We start from the raw sequence: 20,615 nt of genomic DNA on the forward strand, positions 1-20,615 counted from the left end.
GATCCAAGAAGTTCGTTCTTCCTTTCAATCATCCTATTTCTGTCCCTTTCAGCCCAAGCTGGCAGTGTTTCTGCTGAGGTGACTGGCTGGATCTATGGGTCACTCAACTAATTGCTTTAGCAAGAGGTTGTCTAACCACCGTCTTAGCCCTGTCTCCAGAACACCCTATCTGTACAGGCTAGGACTTTTCCAAATCATTGAGTCCTGGCTCCTCTCTTGCTTAGCAATTCCTTCCTCAATTTGTCTCTTTCCTTCACATCTTACTATAAACAGCAGGAAAAATCAGGCTGCACCTTTCATACTTCGCTTGGAAATTTCCTCAACTAAATATCCAAGTTCATCACTTTTAAGTTCTACTTTCCTAAGAGCAGACTGTACTTCATCTAAGTCCTCTGCCATTTTCTAAGAATCACTTTTCCTCTAGCATCCAAAAACATGTTCCTCAACTGCATCTGAGACCACAGTGGAAGAAACATTCTTATTTCTGGACAAATTCCATTCATAATGATTTACGTATTTTGTAAATAATAGAAGTTATCTCTATAGCTTTCCTGTTTTTTCTGAGTCCTCACCTTTAATGTCTACCTTTCTACCAACAATCTTTTCAAGGTAATCAAGGCTTTTCTATCAGGCACTCAAAACCCTTCCAGAATGTATCCATTACCCAATTCCAAACATCCTTTTTAGGTTTGTTAGAGCAGCATCTCACTTCCTGGTACCAAAGTCTGTATTTGTTTCCTAATGCTGCCATAACAAATTACCACAAATTAGCTAGCTTAAAACACAGAAATGCATTCCCTCACAGTTCTGGGGCCTCATGTCTGAAATCTAGGCATCAGCAGGATCGGTTCCTTGTAGAGGTTCTGTGGGAGACTCTGTTCCAAGCCTCTCTCCAGCTACGGTGACTGCCGGCAATCCGTGGGGTTCCTTGCGTTGGTAGACACTTCATTTCAATATCTGCCTCTGTATTCATGTGGCATTCTCCCCTGGGCCTTCTGTGTCTGAATCGCCCTTATTTTATAAGGACACCAGTTATCAGATTAGGGTCCACCTTACCCAGCAGAACCTCATTTTAACTTGATTATATCTGCACAGACACTATTTCCAAACAGAAGTCACATTCACAGGTTCTCAGAGCTAGGACCTAAATACATTTGGTGTTGGGGGCGGGGGGTGCATAATTCTACACACTACGAGTAATCAATACTTTCTTCTAAAAAATGAAGACCAACTACAATACTCCAGCAACAAAATGAAAGGAGAACCAATAACCAACAGTTCTACATCAATCTAACTTACTAAGGCTTCCTACATTTTAACTCAACTCAAAACTTTACTGAGAGATTTTTATTAGACTCTCTTCATGGGAAAAGTTTAAATCCACATGCAAAAGAATGAAATTGGAACCTTATCTTATTTCATATATAAAAATGAACTCAAAATGGACCAAAGACCTCAACATAAGAGGTGAAACTATAAAACTCATAGGAAAAAGAAAGGAAAAAGCTTTGTGATGTTGGATTTAGCAATGATTTCTTAGATATGACACCAAAAATACAGGCAAAATGAAACAAATAAATTGGACTTCATCAAAATTTAAAACTTCTCTGCATTAAGGATAAGATTGAGTGACAAGGTAAGCCATGAGATGGGAGAAAATATTCACAAGTCACCTATCTAATAAAGGAGAAATATTTAGAATATAAAAACAACTCCTAAAACTCAACAACAAAAAACAACTTGATTTTAAAAAACAGGCAAAGGATTTAAATAGACATTTCTTCAAAAAAAATATACAATTGGCCAATTAGCACAAAAAATATGCTCAACATCACTAATCATTAAGAAAATACAAGTCAAAACCAAAATGAAATACTCCTTCACTCCCATTGGGAAGGCTATTGTTAAAAACAAACAAACGACACATACACACACACACGCGCGCGCGCGCGCACACACACACACACACACACACACACACACACACAAACAGAAAATAACAAGCATTGGTAAAGATGTGGAGAAACTAGAACCCTAACATTGTAGGTAGAAATGTAAAATGGTACAGACCCTGTGAAAAACTGTATGACGGTTACTCAAAAAATCAAACACAAAATCATAATATGATCTAGTAATTCAACATCTAGGTATATCTTAAAGAACAGGAACCAAAGACCCGAATAGATACTGTATGCCCATGTTCATAGCAGCATTATTCTCAATAGCCAAAGATGGAAATAAACCAAATGTTCATTGACAAATGAATGGATAAACAAAATGTGGTATATACAAAATATGGAATATTATTCAGCCTTAAAAAGAAATAAAATTCTGACACATGCCACAACATGGGTGAACCTTGAGATTTAAGTGAACCTTAGGGCTAAATGAAATAGCTAAATTCACAGGAAAGTAGAATGGTGGTTGTCAGTGGCTGGGGGAAGTGAGTGGGAAGTTAGTTTTCAATGAGTACAGAGTTTTAGGTGGAGAAGATGAAAACTTCTGAAGGACGGTGGTGCACTTAAAATGGCAAATTTGATGTTATGTGTATTTTACTACAATAGAAAAGTAATGGAGCTCTCCTAAGCAAATTATCAGAATTAATGACAAAAGCTGCTGCTGCTGCTAAGTCACTTCAGTCGTGTCCAACTCTGTGCGACCCCGTAGACGCAGCCCACCAGGCTCCTCCGTCCCTGGAATTCTCCAGGCAAGAACACTGGAGTGGGTTGCCATTTCCCTCTCCAATGCATGAAAGGGAAAAGTGAAAGTGAAGTCGCTCAGTCACGTCCGACTCTTAGCAACTCCATGGACTGCAGCCTACCAGGCTCCTCGGTCCATGAGATTTTCCAGGCAAGAGTACTGGAGTGGGTTGCCAGTGCCTTCTGCAATGACAAAAGATTACCATCCAATTTGACTTTACCAATGTTTAAACCTCATTTTGATAAAGTGCCTTTGAATGTTTTCTGTTTTACTAAATCATGTCTGTACAAGAAAAATGAATGTATTACCTCCTGAATTTCTTTTTCTAGCAGCTCCACTCTCTCTCGAAGGTGTCTCCTCTCTGTGTCTATAGAAAGAAGTTCCAGTCGAACTGAGCTGCTTTCTCCCTCAGCTTGATGGGCTTTGACTTCCCAGTCTTCAGCACGGTTATGAAGCATCTGAAATCTATCTAACAAATCTTGATTTTCTTTTTCCTGGTGTAATCACAGTTAAATTGTTTCTAAATTAGTAATGGTCACTTACTGAAAACCCATGTCATAAACATACAACACATTGGGATTTTGCTTTAATTCAGGAAGCATAAGCTATGTGTGCAGATACTATACTAAATAAGACATGTAAGAAAATATACAAGGACAACAGGCAAGATTTCCACTTTCATATGTTAATATCTAATAGAGGAGACAGAATAAAGAAACATGAAAAAGTTAAAACAAAATCAGTCTTAAATTCAACCTAAACAATGTTTTTTTCACCTTAGCAGCCATTAAGCTCTCCCATCGTGACACTTCAGTTATGTAATTATGAACTCTACTCTTCATTTCTTCTTTTTCTTGCACTGCTGCTTCTAATTCCAATGAAATTTGCTATAAATCAGAAAATTGAAGACAAGTATAAAATGAATGTAGCACCTAAGGAGTTCTACTTATGTTCAAACAGCTATTTCTGAATTTGGGGACTAAGAGAGAGTAGGAAAAAAGGAAAACTGTTCCTAAGTATTATTTTCACATTTTTTTTGACTGATCTTGGCTTTTTAACCAACTATTACCATATATCTCCTACAATATAACTGACCACATATCTGGTACTTAAACTAAGGGCTAACTATGCTCAGGGATTAATATTTTTAAAAATTTATATATCAGCAATGTGCTCTATAATGAGTAATTTTAAAAATGTAAAATATTTAAAATAAGAAAATCACTGGTTTTCTTGGTACGATCCTTTAAAAAACTAGTACAAACAAAGCCAATACCTTTCAGTATTTGCCATTCTAAAATGTTCATTAATTAGCTTACAGGTAGGTAATCTCTAAGCCCCTGGAAGCAAGTACAAATAATTAAAATCTATCATGGGTCTTTAGAACATAGCAACTTTGCCTTGGGAGTGATACTGAGGTCCTCATGCAGTAGACTGACAACGATTTCTGCCATAGAGAACACCATGCTCCCAGCTTCAGGATTCCTTGCAACAAAACCTACAATGGTGTCTGATGATTTATTACTGCTATAATATACAGCAGTATTCCAAGCCACATTTTAAAATACCTTTATAAACAATATTCTCCTTAAAGAGTTATTTCTTTTGTTGCTCATATTTATATAATTAAAATTTAGAAGACATAATATTTAGAGCTTTAAAATTTAGCAAACGTTGAATATATTATAAAACTGTGTATTATGAAACTATCAAAGTTTATGTACTGCGCTCATACCTGGTTTTCTCTTGCCATTGTAGCCAGATCATCCTGTAATCTTCTGTTTTCCTTAAAAGACATTTCTTTAGATCTTCCTACTTCATCAAGTTCTTTGTGAGCCGCATCAAGCTGGCGCCGGAGGCTGCTTATCTCACGGTCCCGATTAATCAATGTTTCCTTTAGGTGGCTGTTACATGAGTGGGGTAGCAATAATAAAGAAAGCTTTTGGGAAAATTTAGTTCATTTAAAAGGAAACTATTTTACTCTGAATTAAATATACTAAGAATGCAAGAAATTACAACTATGCAACCTATGGACTGGGATGAAGTATTTGCAAATGATACAACTGACAAGGGCATTAATTCCCAAAATCTACAAACAGCTCATACAATTCAATAACAACAAAAAAAATCAAGTAACCCAATCGAACAATGGACAGAAAACCTAAATAGATATTTCTCCAAAGAAGTACAGACCAATAAGTACACGAAAAGAGGCTCAACATCACTAATCATTAGAGAAATGCAAATCAAAACTAAAATGAGGTACCACCTCATACCAGTCAGAATTGGCCATCATTAAAGTCTACAAATAATAATAGTGGAGAGTGTGTGGAGAAAAGGGAATTCTCTTACACTGTTGCTGGGAATGTAAACTGGTGCAACCACTATTGAAAATAGTATGGAGGTTCCTCAAAAAAACTAAAGAGTTGTCATATGATCCGGCAACCTTACTCCTGGGCATAGACCTAGACAAAACTATAACTTGAAAAGAGACATGTACCTCTACGCTCAAAGCAGTCCTGTTTACAGTGGGCAAGACGTGGAAGCAACTAACTGTCCACAGACAGATGAATGGATAAAAAACATGGTGTGTGTATATATACACACACACACACACACACACACACACAATAGAATATTACTCAGCAATTTAAAAAAATGAAATAATGCCATTTGCAACAACATGGATGGACCTGAAGATTATGATACTAAGTGAAATAAATCAGAAAGACAAATACCATATGATATCACCTCCATGTGCAATCTAAAGTATGACACAAATGAACATATTTATGAAACAGAAACAGACTCACAGACATGGAGAACAGACTTGTAGTTGCTAAGTGGGAGGAGGTAGGGAAGGGAAGGACTGGGAGTTTGGGATTAACAGCTGCAAATGAATGTATAGACAATGGATAAACAACAAGATCCCACTGTGTAACACAGGGAACTATATTAAATATCCTATAGTAAACCATAATGGAAAAGAATATGATAAAGAATATATATATATAACTGAATCACTTTCCTGTATAGCAGAAATTAACACAAGACTGTAAATCAACTATACTTCAATAAAACAGAAAAAGAAATGACAACTACTATATTAAGACACTAATTAATTAGGTGAAGAAGACATTTTAGATCTCTACCAATCATTATGTGAAAATAGTCTTAAAATACATTATTATAAAATTAAAGTAAAAACAGAATATTTCCAAGTGTTAGAACATAAATGATTCAATTGTTAAACATTTATTTAATGTTTTCAGTCCCTACTATTATATAATATGTTGCTGTTGCTGTGGTTGCTGAGTCATGTCTGACTCTTTATATAGCCTGCCAGGCTCCTCTGTCCATGGGATTCTCCAGGCAAGAATACTAGAGTGGGATGCCATTTCCTTCTCCAGGGCATCTTCCTGACCCATGGATTGAACCTGTGTCTCCTACATTGCAGGCAGATTCTTTACCGCTGAGCCACCAGGGATGCCCATATAATATGTAAGGATATATAAAAGAAATACAATTAGTGCCTTTTTTCTTGAAGTAGAGAGACTAGACACAAAACGTAAAATCTTACAACAGTATTAAAAAAGGTTTAGATGTGGAATAAATAGCTGCTACTGAGGTAATCTAAGTTTTGATGATTAGGGCCTGCACAGGATAACTGCAGTAGAAAAAAGGAGTAAGTAGGTATGTAAAGGAATAATTAATAAGACATAATTGTTTAGATAGCGATGACAGAGGAAGGGAGAAAGTTAGAGGATAACAATTTCCATGTAGGAGATTGAGAAAATGGTAACAGCCACTGGTAAAAATAGGAAAAGTGAAAAAAGAAATTTTCCTATTCCTAGACTGCTATGCAAATAGATAATGCTGCATTCACTGAAAATTTCTTAAAAAGCTGGATGCCATTCCATCAATTACTTACTTCAGAGAAGATTCATACTCTGAGACTGTTATCTTCATCTGAGTAATAGTTTTTTCCTACAGAAATTATAAAAATATATCAGATTCTAAACCATTCATGTAGAAGTATCTCCAGTTGAATTGTAAAATTTATCACATTTATATAGTTTAAATTCAATCAATCATATAACATGTTATAAAAGAAGGCTTTAAGTAAAGATATTTCCATGTACCAATTATATTTCACATATTGGCATATTTCTACCCACTCTAAGAATCTGAACTGCTCCTTGAGTTTGCTGTAATCATATATGATAAAATTGTATTCTAGAAACAGAACTTTTAAAAATTCAAATTATTGGGATAAAATGAAATTTAAACATATTAGAAGAGATGGCTCTGGGTCTTGGGAACTCGTGCATGGTTCTTATGAAATAAGAACTGTATATCTTGTAAAGCAATTATCCTTCAATTAAAAAAAACTGCATATATAAAACAGAATAAAATAAGATTTTCTGTTCAGATGGCAGATAATATTACTTAATAGTCACATACTTTACTAGCTAGGTTTTCATGCAAGTTTGCAATCTTTTCTGTCTTCTCATCCACAGTCTCCTGAAGGATGTCTTTTTCTTTATCAATAACACCAATGGTCTTTTTCATTACATGAGCCTCTTCATTCTGTGAAGTCATCCTGAGGTGTAGTTTACCTATAAATAAAAAGAAATGTTTCTTAGACAAAGTAAATTAGGATCAGCAAAAACAAAATTTAAGAACACTTACCTATTTTTTCCTCCAGTATTTTAACTTGTGCTTGGGCTGATTCAAGTTCACTTCTTTTCATGTTAAGTCGGTGCTGATAATCCTCAAGTGACTGCTGTAGTTGCTCATTTAATAGCCTTAAGAGTCAGTGGACAAAAACAAATGGGATTCTTTATCTCTGGTGGAAATAACTTTTAAAAAAATGAAAGATCTTAAAAAATAGTTTGCTTATTTTAAAAGCTTCTTTAATTTCTTATTTCAAAGCTCTTTCAGTATAATCAATGGCATTATATTATATATATTAGTCTTTTCTTCAAAATATTCCATCTTCATAAAAAATAATACAGTGTAAAAATAAAATTAATTGTATGTAATTTTTCTAGAGGCTTCCTTGTAGTTTTAAAGCTTTTCTCAGTTTTCTATCATCAACTCTCTTTCTCTTAAAACCTATTTCCAATAGTCAAGGCAAAGTCCTGTTTTTATAGAATGGCCTCATACTTCAAGATTCTGACCATCCTGACCAGTGAGCTTTTAATTCTGCTTCCTATTCTGAATATTCCAAATACCAGACCACCCTACCTGTCTTCTGAGAAATCTGTAGGCAGGTCAAGAAGCAACAGTTAGAATCAGACATGGAACAAGAGGCTGGTTCAAAATTGGGAAAGGAGTACGTCAAGGCTGTATATTGTCACCCTGCTTATTTAACTTCAAAGGAAGAGTACATCATGCAAAATGCGGGGCTAGATAACTCACAAGCTGGAATCAAGATTGCCAGGAGAAATATCAACAACCTCAGATATGCAGATGATACCATCCTAATGGCAGAAAGTGAAGAGGAACTAAAGAGACTCTTGATAAAAGCGAAAGAGGAGAGTGAAAAAGCTGGCTTAAAACTCGACATTCAAAAAAGAAGATCAATGCATTCAGTCCCATCACTTCATGGCAAATAGATGAGGAAACAATGGAAACAGTGAGAGACTTTCTTTTCTTGGGCTCCAAAATCACTGCAGATGGTGACTGCAGCCATGAAATTAAAAGACACTTGATCCTTGGAAGAAAAGCAGAGACATCACTTTGCTGACAAAGGCCTGTAGAGTCAAAGCTATGGTTTTCCCAGTAGTCATGTACAGATGTGAGAGTTGGACCATAAAGAGGGCTGAGAGCCCAGGAATTGATGCTTTTGAACTGTGGTGCTGGAGAAGACTCTTGAGAGTCCTTTGGACAGCAAGGAGATCCAACCAGTCAATTCTAAAGGAAAACAACCCTGAAAATTCATTGGAAGGACTGATGCTGAAGCTAAAGCTCCAATACTTTGGCCACCTGATGCGAAGAGCTGGCTCACTGGAAAAGACCCTGATGCTGGGAAAGATTGAGGGCAGGAGCAGAAGGGGGTGACAGAAATGAGATGGTTGGATGGCATCACCAAATCAATAGATATGAGTTTGAGTAAACTCTGGGAGATAGTGAAGGACAGGAAAGCCTGGTGTGATGCAGTCCATGGGACTGCAAAGTTGGACACAACTGAGCAACAACAACTTCTGAATACAGACATGAATCAGAATAAGAGAGAACATTCCATTTAGGCTGCTTTCCATCTTATGATGTTCATAGTCCCTTGCAAGGAAACAAGAGGGGGAGAAAGAAGTTTCCACCTTGGTTCTTCCTTAACAGTATCCCTTAATTAAACAAACACAGCAAGCTCTTTGTCTTATTACATTGTTTGTTCTGATTTTGTGTAACAAGTGTTTCCTAAATCTGGCCACTGTTCTCCAAGCTCACTGCCACTCTTTGACTCCTTGTACATTGTCTCCATTGTTCTCCATCAGTTTCTTAAGACTCCGAATGCACTTTCCCTATTTTTGCCATAGTTCACTTCCTAACAGAAATGTTACTCATGTCACTCCCTTGGTTAAAATTTTCTGTTTATTCTCCATGTTTATACGGTAAAATCCATTCACTCTTAGTTATCATACTATGTTCTTTACAACCTGAGTCCAACCTGTAGATACAGTCTACCTGGGCCATATTGACCTCTTTACCATTTTTTAGACACATCACCTTTTAGACTCTGTAATAAATATTCTGATTTTAGATTTCTTTGAAAGAAGAATGAGAATAACAATGACACAGGTAGCAAAAATTTTTGCAATGCTACACAACGGAGTACAAATACTGGGTTGACCAAAACGGTTAGGGTTTTTCATAAGACAACACGGAAAAACCCCAAGGAACTTTTTGGCCAACCCCATAATATGAAGTACAGGCAAATCTTGGAGATATTGTAGATTTGGCTCCAGACCACCCCAGTAAATATGGCAATAAAGTGAGTCATGTCAATTTTTGGTTTCTCAGGGCATATAAAAGTTATTTTTAAGACTCACCAACACAGAAAACAAAACTATAGCTACCAAAGGAAAAGGGGGAGGGTTAATTAGGAGTTTGGGATTAGCAGATAAAAACTAGTATATTTAAAATAGATAAACAACAAGGCCCTACAAACTAGTATGTAAAAAATAAACAACAAGGTCCTATAGCACAGAGAACAATATTCAATATCTTATAATAAACCATAACAGAAAGGAATATAAAATATATATGTGTGTATATATAAATATATATAAAATAAATCACTTTACTGTACACTGAATCACTTTGCTGTATACCAGAAACTAACACAGCATTATAAATCAACTATACTTCAGTAGAAAATAAAATTAAAATTCAAAGCCATTAAAAAATAAGTAAATAAAAATAAAAGCTGTGTTTAGATTATACTGTAGTCTGTTAAGTGTGCAATAGCATTACATCTGAAAAAACAATGCACACACCTTAATTAAAAAAAACTTTACTTCTAAAAATTATTAACCATGTTCTGGGCCTTCAGTGAATTGCTGTAATAGTCAAAGCTTACTGAAGACAGATCATCATAACAAATATAATAATGAGTTTGAAATATTGAAAGAATTACCAAAATGTGACACAGAAACACAAAGTGAGCAAATGCTGTTGGAAATATGTCACCAATAAACTGGCTTGAGGCAGGACTGCCAAAAACCTTCAATTTGTAAAAACACAACATCGGTAAAGAGCAATAAATTGAAGCACAATAAGAGAAAGTATGCCTGTATCTGTTAGGGGGATGTTTGAAGGAGGCAGGTACAAAAATTTGCCTGCAACTATATCAATCTAGGAGTCTTTAAAAGTACAGGTACTCAAAACCTACCCAGATTCACACAGTAAATAAAAACCTTCCAAGATCAGTCCCTCAACCCATACTTTACAAAGGCTCCCCCGGTGATTCTGTCATAAGGGCAGCTTTGAGAACTACTGCTTTTCAAAGATTCGTGTCAATGTATGGCAAAAACTAATACAATATTGTAAAGTAATTAGCCCCCAACTAAAATAAACAAATTTATCAAAAAAAAGAAAAAAAAGACTTAGCCCAAAACACCACTGTTTTGAACCATAAATAGTCACAAGCTCATTCTCAGAAGTGAAATAAAACTTCAGTAAACTTACCTAAGGGAGTTCATCTCTGTTTTCTGATGAGATGAGTCACCAGCCACATGGCTAAGTTTTTGAGCTTGGAATTTTGCTTTTTTCTCTAAAGACTCCATTGTTTCTTTCATTACAAATATTTTAGACTTTAATTCACATTTTTCGTTTTCAAGCTATAATTTTAAAAATTAATAGGGATATGTCTCAGTTTCTTTTCCTTAAGCACTCTTTAATAATATTTCTGGGATAAAACTAAGGAAATAAATTATATTTATTTAAAAATACATTAAAAGTCATGTGTACACTTTAGGTTCTAGATGTAAGAGCAGATAAACAGTTATCTCTCCTCTTCAATATCAATGAAATCAAAGAAAAAAGGAAGGGCAAGCAAGGAAGAAAAGAATATGTCCATAACAGCAATGAAACAGGAAGGGAAAACACCAGCAGAAAAAAATTTCTAAAAAAAGTAGACAGGACTGAATTGAAGAAAAATCAGGACAGAAAATACTATAACTCAAACACAAAATGGACAAGACTTATGTAAAGAAAGTGAACATTTTCCTAAAGAGCACAAAACACAACCTGACTTAATGTAGACACACCATGTTTCTGAAGGGGAACACAGTATTGGAAATGGATTAAAATTTCCTAAAATAATTGTAAATTCCATGAAATTTCAGTAAGAATCCTAACAAAATCTTTTTAAACTAGTTAAGTGACTTAGATTTCATTCTAAAATTTATTTAGGAGAAAAGAAAGTTAAGAAAAAAACAGTAAAAACTGGAGGGGAAAAGAATGCAGCTAGACTTGCTTTACAAGATATCAAAATAAATTTAAAAGCTACTGTAATTAAAACAGTATGAATTTCACATGTGGACAAGCAAACATATTCCTGATGTAAATTTAGAAAAGGTAGCATTTTAAGAAAGTGGGAAAAGGATAAACTCTTTAAAAACTAGCGTTGGGACAGACACTCATTGGAGACAAAAAATAAGCTAGATTTCAATTTCATTTTATATACAAAAATAAATTCTACATGTAATAACGATCTATCTATAAAACTCAAAACCAAGAAATACTACTGATAAATTTAAGTCTTCCAGTTAAGATGGCAGACTGACCACACACATTTTTATCTCCTCTTCCTCTAGAAACAGGGCTAAAATGATAGTGCTACTGCTACTGCTAAGTCGCTTCAGTTGTGTCCGACTCTGTGCGACCCCATAGACGGCAGCCCACCAGGCTCTGCTCTCCCTGGGATTCTCCAGGCAAGAACACTGGAGTGGGTTGCCATTTCCTTCTCCAATGCATGAAAGTGAAAGTGAAGTCACTCAGTCATGTCTGACTCTTTGCGACCCCATGGACTGCAGCCTACCAGGCTCCTCCGTCCATGGGATTTTCCAGGCAAGAGTACTGGAGTGGGTTGCCATTGCCTTCTCCAAAATGACAGTAAACAAGGTTAAATATTATACTCTTAAGGACAAAGAGAACAAGAAAGAAAACAAGGGTGAACTGGTGACTTCAATAACTTGTAGGAATATTCATTGCAGCACTGTTTACAATAGCCAAGACATAGAAGCAACCTACATTCCCACTGATAGAGGAATAAAGAAGATGTGATACACATATACAATGGAATATTACTCAGCCATTAAAAAGAATGAACTAATGCCATTTGCAACAACATGGATGGACCTAGAGAGTGTCATACTAAGTAAGTCAGACAGAGAAGGAGAAATATCGTATGACATCCCTTATATGTGGAATCTAAAAAGAAATGATACAAATGAATTTACTTATAAAACAGAAAGAGACTCGCAGACTTAGAAAACAAACTTATGGCTGCCAGGATGAAGGGATAGTTAGGGAGTTTGGGAAGGTCATGTACATATTGCTATATTCAAAATGTATAACCAACAAGGACCTATTGTATAGACATGGAACTCTCCTCAATGTTATGTGCCAGCCTGGATGGGAGGGGGATTTGGGAGAGAATGGATACATGTATATGTATGACTGAGTCCTTTCACTGTTCACCTGAAACTACTACAACAGTGTTGATCAGGTATCAGTTCAGTTCAGTCGCTCAGTCGTGTCCGACTCTTTGCGACCCCATGAATTGCAACACGCCAGGCCTCTTTGTCCATCACCAACTCCCGGAGTCTACCCAAACCCATGTCCATCGAGTCAGTGATCAGGTATACCCCAATACAAAATAAAAAGTTTAAAGTCTGAAGAAAAAAAAAACTTGTGAAAGACAAAGAGTAGATAGAATAGTGGTTTAGAGTGGAAAAATATACAATCTAAAGCAGTTTCTGAACTTAGGAACTAATGATGTTGACACTAAATAATTCTCGGTTGTGAGGGGGCTGTCCTGTGTATTATAGGTTGTTTAGCAGTTATCTCTGCCCTCTGCTTACTAGATTCAAGAAGTACTTTTCCCCCTTAATTGTGACAGACAAAATTCTCTAGATATTGCCAAATATCTCTTAGGAGGCAGAAGTGACTCCAGTTGATAATCACTGACCTACAATGACCACGGTCAGGAATACCAATGAGAGGTCAGCTGACTTACACTGAAGCTGAACACATGAAGCCAAGAAGTGGTGGGGGAGGGTCACAAGGAAAACTGAACAAGGAGACTGGCTGAAACTCTGTAACTGTGATGTTCACTATATGAGCATTCCAGTTACTTAGTATGATACTCTTTAGGTCCATACATGTTGCTGCAAATGGCATTGTTCATTCTTTTTAATGGCTGAGTAATACTCCATTGTATATATGTACCACATCTTCTTTATTCCTCTATCAGTTATCTCTTTCTAGAAAGTTCTCTTGGAAATCAAAAATACATAAAAAATCAATAGAAGGGCTAAAAGATAAAGTTGAGTCAATCTCCCAGAAAGTGAGAAAAAAGTCAAAGAGAAAATAAAGAAGAAGGGATAAGAACATCAGCTCTTTTTAGGAAGTCTAAAACCAACCAATAATAGTTTCAGAGAGAGAAAATAGAATAGTATAATAAATTACCAAAGAATTGAAAACAGGAGATAAAGAGAGAAAACTCTAAAACTTTTCAGAAATAAAAACATGTCATTTACAAAGGACTCGGTAACAGAACAGCATCAGACATCTCAAAGAAAGCTGAAAGACGAATGAAGGACAGTATTCAAAATTTTTAGTGAAAATAATTTTCTAATTGAGGCTGCCGTCTGCCTAAGCCAAATTATAAATTTGAAAGTTGAATAAAGACATTTTCAAACAAACAGACTAGCAACAAAATTTCCTCCTGTGCATTCTTTTTCAGGAAACTGCTGGAGAAGGTACTATGCCAGAATAAGAACAAACCAAAAAAGGAGAAAACATGAGGTTCAACATAGGACGGGCAGACAGGGCAAGTCTTATGAGGACAGCTACGGAGAAGGCAATGGCACCCCACTCCAGTACTCTTGCCTGGAAAATCCCATGGACGGAGGAGCCTGGTAGGCTACAGTCCATGGGGTCGCTAAGAGTCGGACACGACTGAGCGACTTCACTTTCACTTTTCCCTTTCATGCACTGGAGAAAGAAATGGCAACCCACTCCAGTATTCTTGCCTGGAGAATCCTAGGGACGGCAGAGCCTGGTGAGCTGCCGTCTACGGGGTCGCACAGAGTCGGACACGACTGAAGCGACTTAGCATAGCATAGCATAGCATGGAGAGACATAGTCCATAATGAAGCAAGAAGATAGAAAGCTCAAGAAGGAAGGTCTTTAGGGGGGAAAGGACCAGAACTGACAGGTTAGAAAACAAAAAATATTGAAAGGCATGTGGCAGAAATAAAGTCCTTGATAAAAATTAGCAATGAAAAACAGAAAAGTAACAAAACCAAAATGAAACAAAACAAAAGCAATGAATAACTCTAGAAAAGTGGTCTACAAGAAAAAAGTCAAGAGTAATATTGTCCCACTTGGCTGAGTCATAAACCATGAGAAGTCTTAGCAATATAAACAATAACTATTAAAGAGAGTAAAACATCTAATTAAACTATGTTAAGGTAATGGGGGAAGAAAAGGGGAGTGCTAAGCAATCAACCACCATCCTGGAGACTCACTAAATAATCTTAAATCCATAAATAGCACAAGCAGTTATTTAGAAACAAGGAGGTAAACACCAGGAAAAGAAGTTAAACAGCTGTGGATGGTAATCCGTGGGATAGGGAAGTGAGAAGGAAAAAAAAAATTGCACTAAAAATTCCAGAATTCTTATATTACAAACAAAAGTACATGCATGGTATAAAGATTAAAAACATGAATCACCTGGCTTAAAAAACACTACCTGAACCTTTGAGCAGTCTCCAATCACATCCCTTAATCCCTGCCTACCGTAACAACTATCTTGAGTCTCGTGTTTCTCATTTCTTGCTTGTCTTAGCACACCACATCTGTATGAATCTCCAAACAACATACAGTTTATGTGAGCATGTTTTGGAACTCTACATAAAAAAAATCATTCTGCATGCTTTCTTCTTCTTTTGAAAAATAATTTATTTTTGGCTGTATTGGGTCTTTGTTGCTGTGTGGGCTTTTCTCTGGTTGTGGAGAGTGGGGGCTACTCTCTAGTTGAGGTGCTCGGGCTTCTCATTGTAGTGGCTTCTCTTGCTGCAGAGCATGGGCTCTAGGGCACAACGGGGTTTAGTAGCTGCAGCACACGGGCTCAGTAGTTGTGGTTCTAGAGCACAGGCTCAAATACTTGTGGCACACATGTTTAGCTGCTCTGCAGCATGTGCAATCTTCCCAGATCAGGAATCAAACCCGTACTTCCTGCAATGGCAGGACCAAGGAAGCCCCTGCATGCTCTCTTCAATATATTTGTAAGACTCATGCATGCTGATGTTTGTGCCTATTGTTTTTCATTTTTGCTGCTCTGTTTAACACTCCATTGTATGACTTACCACTCTTTATCTATTTTCCTCACAACTGACATCTAGATTGTTTTCTATTTTCTGTCAGTGAGCAAACATCTTAGGTTTTGTGAGCCTTATGGTCCATTGCCACTACTCTAACACCAAAACAGGGGTAGACAATGTATTAACAAATGAGCATGGGTGTGTTCCAATAAAAACTTTATTGCAAAAACAGACTGGAGGCCAGATTTAGTCTGGGGGCCATAGTTTATTGACTTTGATTCAGGGTTCAATGGATTTGTTGACTAATAGAGTAATCTATTGGCCAACCTAGAACAATGCCAAATTATTCTTCAAAGAGGTACCAGTTGGCGCTCCCAAAAGCTTCACATACTCACTAATAAAACTAGCTATAACTTGTTAATTTATGATGACCTGAAAGATGTGAAATGATTTTGTTTTGGTTTTAATTGGTATTTCCCCGATTTTTGAGGTAGAACACCTTTTTATATTTATTAAACATTTATAATTTCTTCTACCGTGAAGTGTCAGTTCACAACTTCTGTTGCGTTTTTTTAGATTAAATGTACAGCAAGTTGTTCTCACAATTAGCGGCTGTCTTTTCAATTTATAGCTATTTGATAAAGATATTCCTGTCAATGTGGTCCTATTTATCTATGTTTTCTTTAAAGGAATAAACTTGTTTGTGTCTTGTTTAGGAGCAAACACTCTGGAATCAGATACCTGCTAGCTGTATGATCTTGGGCAAGCTTCCCCTCTGCCTCACTTTCCTTATCTGTGAAATAAGGATTATATTAGCACTTACTGCTTATAGTTGTTGTGAGAATTAAAATTATATGTATATGAATATATATAAAATGTTGAGAAAATTACCTGACACATAGTAAATGCTATATAAATGACTATTATTATTTTGCTGAGGTAAAAAAGATTTTCTCTAGTATTTTCTTTTAAAGTTTGTAGTTATTTCTTGAACACTCAAGGATGCAAGTAACTTTGAACTGGTTTTTGAGTCTGGCATATATTTTAGGTAGGATCCAATTCCTTTTTTACATACATATATATAAACAGTCAATTGTCCCAGAAACAAGCGAAGTGAAGTCAAAGTGGCTCAGGTGTGTCCGACTCTTTGCAAGTCCATGGAACCTTCCAGGCCAGAATACTGGACTGGGTAGCCATTCCCTTCTCCAAGGGATCTTCTGAACCCCCAGGGATTGAACCCAGGTCTCCCGCATTGCAGGTGGATTCTTTACCAGCTGAGCCACCAAGGAAGCCCATCCCAGAAACAGTGTTACTGAGTAATTCTCTCTTATCCTGTTGATCTGAGTCCTCTATATATCAAATTTCCATAATTTGTGGGTTTGCTTTCTATTGGTTTTATCACTCTTAATCCCTGAGCACTATCACCCTATCTTAAATACTAACTCTAAAGCCTTTGTATCTAGCAGGACAAGTTCCACAGTATATTCTTCTTAAAAATTTCTTTGTGATTCCTTACTTTCTGCTTCCATGTAAATTTTTAAATCTATTGTCAATTTTCACACACACACACACACATCATGTTCTTGGGATTTCAGATGAAACTACATCAACTCTACAGATGAATTTGGGGAGGATTTACATTTTTTTTTACAAACATGATATGTTACCTTTTTAATAAACTGCTACCTTTTTAATAAACCTGATACATCACTCCATTTATTTAGATCTTCCTTTATGTCTTAATAAGGTTATAAAATGTTTTCTATTAAGATCCTTCAAAATTATACACAGGTATCTTGTATTATTTCTTGCTATAAAAATGGTATGGATTTTCTTTTCATTTATATTGCATGGGATTTGTCATGCTACTGTAATTCACCATGCATTCTAAATCGGAGGATTTCTGTGTTTCCTGTAATACCTAGAAAAGTATCAGTTATTATGTCATGAAATACAGCCTCTCCCATATTCTATTATAATCTCCTAGAATTCTGACTAAATAAATGTTGGACACTTTCACTTTATTCTCTAAGGCTTTAAACTTATTTTATATTTTCTATCTCCTACTCTCTTTTCAATGACTTCTAGTACTTCAGATATATTTTCCAATTTATTAAGTCATGCTTTCAGATTCTGGGCAGGCTAGAGTGATAGGGACCCTTGATAACTAAAAATTTAGGCAAAATACATGGAACAATGGTTTTCAACACACTGGGCATCAGACAATGATGTATAGTGACCCCTAAGAGACATGAAATAAATGAGACGAGCCCTATCACTGTTCAAGCTTATTGCTGGAAGAATTTCTAGGCTGTGGCACAGGAAAAGGAACCCAGCTGAACTCGGTGGTTCCCCTAAATTCAGACTACAGGATTGAGAGTCAAGGGAGGCCAGAGCAGTTAGAATTTGTAGGGCAGATACTAGAGGAGTAAGAGTACAGGGTTAGAGCTCCAGAGATCTACAAAGGGTGCCCTTGAATCTTCAGCTGAGCACAAGCTCGGCTAGCAAAAAGCTACCCAAGGCCAGGGAAAGAACCATCAAAGAATTAGAGGGAACAGTACTGAGGGCTCATGCAGAGTCAGGAATAGTTTCTTTCCCATCAGTCACTTGAAAACCTCATAATTCATGGGGCAACAGGTAGCGAGTGTACCCAAAAAGATTTGGTCTCAGCAGTAAAACAAAATTAGTCCAAAACTAAGTGCTCCTCTAGTCCCACCTAATTAAGCTTAAAAGCAAAACCAAAAAGGATCAATCTACTTCCATCTGATCTATCCATATCCCAGGACAAAATTCAAGAGTGTTTCTAGGAATATAAGCTCTCCAGCAACTAAAAAAGTAAAATAGACAATATCTGACATCCAATCTAAAATTACCGGGAATGCAAAGAAGCAGGAAAATACAACCTAAGTGGAAGAGGAAAAAAAAATCAACTGGCCCAAGGTTGATTGAAACAGATGATAGAATCAGTAGATAAATAAAAACAGTGAAGACATGGAAAAGGAAGCTAGTCAAAAGAAAACACAGTGAGAAAAAAAAAAGAAGACTATCAAAACACTTACTAATTTGTTAAAAACCCTATCTCTAGGGAGAGCAATAAGGAATGAAAAGGAATTTCACTTTTTACTCTAAACCTATATTACATGATTTTTTGTTTAAAAAAACAAAAGAGCAAACTATCATAGCTAACCCTTAATGAATGCTTATGATATGACAGTGAATATTCTAAGTTCTTGATGTGTATTAATTCATTTAATTTTCACAAAAACTCTAAGAAATAAGTTTGAGTACAATTTCTATCTTACAAACAAAGAAATTAATGGATAAAAAGTTTAAGAAATTTGCCTACAGAAAACAGGTGACAGAGTTGGATATGAACCCATGTAGTTAATCTTCAGAGTACATACTCCTAGTCAGTCACCGATACACAGCTTCTCTAAATATTATTTTGTAATTTTAAAAACATACAATACATTAAAATATAACTGAAATAGTCATTCATACAACAAAATATACCCCAAATCCAGTTTAATAAATTACCTGATGATTAACACATGTCAAATGCTCAATAGTTTTCTCTAATTCTGATTTTCCAAAAATACTCATTTCCTGGAGATGCTGTAAGAGAATTTTATAGAAGATGTTCACTCATATCAGATAATACAACAAAATTTCAAAAATAAGCAATGCAATTCTACAGTACTATTTTGTCTTTTTATAACACAGAAATGTTTTAGAAAGAAAATCACTAGAAATTTTACAAAAATGATGCTTTCGGTTGAAAACAAAAACAAGAGTTCTTCATCTTTTACACTCTACCTCCATGTGTGACTGTGACAGAAGACACAGACTGATATGGGTTCATTTATAAAGATTTATACAGATCAATCCATTAGCACAACCATAAAAGGAAAAACCCAGATTAAGTAAGCCCAGAAGTATGCCCTCATGAGAGACGTAAGAGGAACAGAGTATAAAGGAACAACAGATGGGATCAGAAAGACACAGAAAACAGAATACTACAGGGCCATGCAAGAATTCAAAGTTTCAAGAGTGAACTGGTCAGTAATATAAACACAAGTGTTGTTATTTTTGGTTATATTAACTTATCTGACTCTTTTTGATGCTAAGTCCAGGACAACTGATATGTTGGTGCTCTGTGAGAATTTTTCATGCCAATTCTTATTTCCATCCATGTTATTCATTAAAAATGGGCTTCCCTGGTGGCTCAAATGGTAAAGAATCTATCTGCCTACAATGCAAGAGAACCAGGTTCAATCCCTGGATAGGGAAGATCCTCTGGGGAAGGAAATGACAATCCACTCCAGTATCTTTGCCAGGAGAATTACATGGACAGAGGAGCCTGGCGGGCTCCAGTCCATGGGGTCACAAAGAGTTGGACACAATTGACACTTTCACTTCAGTTCAGTTCAGTCACTCAGTCATGTCCAACTCTTTGCAACCCCATGAACTGCAGCACGCCAGGCCTCTCTGTCCATCATCAACTCCTGGAGTCCACCCAAACCCATGTCCATCGAGTCCATGATGCCATCCAACCATCTCATCCTCTGTTGTCCCCTTCTCCTCCTGCCCTCAATCTTTCCCAGCATCAGGGTCTTTTCCAATGAGTCAGCTCTTCACATCAGGTGGCCAAAGTATTGGAGTTTCAGCTTCAACATCAGTCCTTCCAATGAACACTCAGGACTGATCTCCTTTAGGATGGACTGGTTGTATCTCCTTGCTGTCCAAGGGACTCTCAAGAGTCTTCTCCAACACCACAGTTCAAAAGCATCAATTCTTCTGTGCTCAGCTTTCTTTATAGTCCAACTCTCACATCCATACATGACCACCGGAAAAACCATA

At 36.3% G+C, this 20,615-nt stretch overlaps 1 protein-coding gene across 2 annotated transcripts in view; it reads right to left on the minus strand.

Annotated features, from left to right (window-relative positions):
• Positions 1 to 20,615, minus strand: part of CEP135 (centrosomal protein 135) — a 71,475-nt gene that overhangs the window by 13,368 nt on the left and 37,492 nt on the right. For both annotated transcript variants that reach the window (XM_081589030.1, XM_081589041.1), the window contains exons 14-21: positions 19,293 to 19,370; positions 10,891 to 11,042; positions 7,393 to 7,508; positions 7,165 to 7,319; positions 6,632 to 6,687; positions 4,436 to 4,604; positions 3,477 to 3,587; positions 3,009 to 3,194 (exon numbers count right to left, since the gene is read on the minus strand). In XM_081589030.1, the coding sequence (XP_081445156.1) occupies positions 3,009 to 3,194; positions 3,477 to 3,587; positions 4,436 to 4,604; positions 6,632 to 6,687; positions 7,165 to 7,319; positions 7,393 to 7,508; positions 10,891 to 11,042; positions 19,293 to 19,370 (1,023 nt within the window). The remainder of the gene's footprint in view (positions 1 to 3,008; positions 3,195 to 3,476; positions 3,588 to 4,435; positions 4,605 to 6,631; positions 6,688 to 7,164; positions 7,320 to 7,392; positions 7,509 to 10,890; positions 11,043 to 19,292; positions 19,371 to 20,615) is intronic.

The sequence above is a fragment of the Giraffa tippelskirchi genome, chromosome 1, assembly GCF_054371585.1.
Source record: "Giraffa tippelskirchi isolate mGirTip1 chromosome 1, T2T-mGirTip1v1.2.pri, whole genome shotgun sequence".
Taxonomy (NCBI): Eukaryota; Metazoa; Chordata; class Mammalia; order Artiodactyla; family Giraffidae; genus Giraffa; species Giraffa tippelskirchi.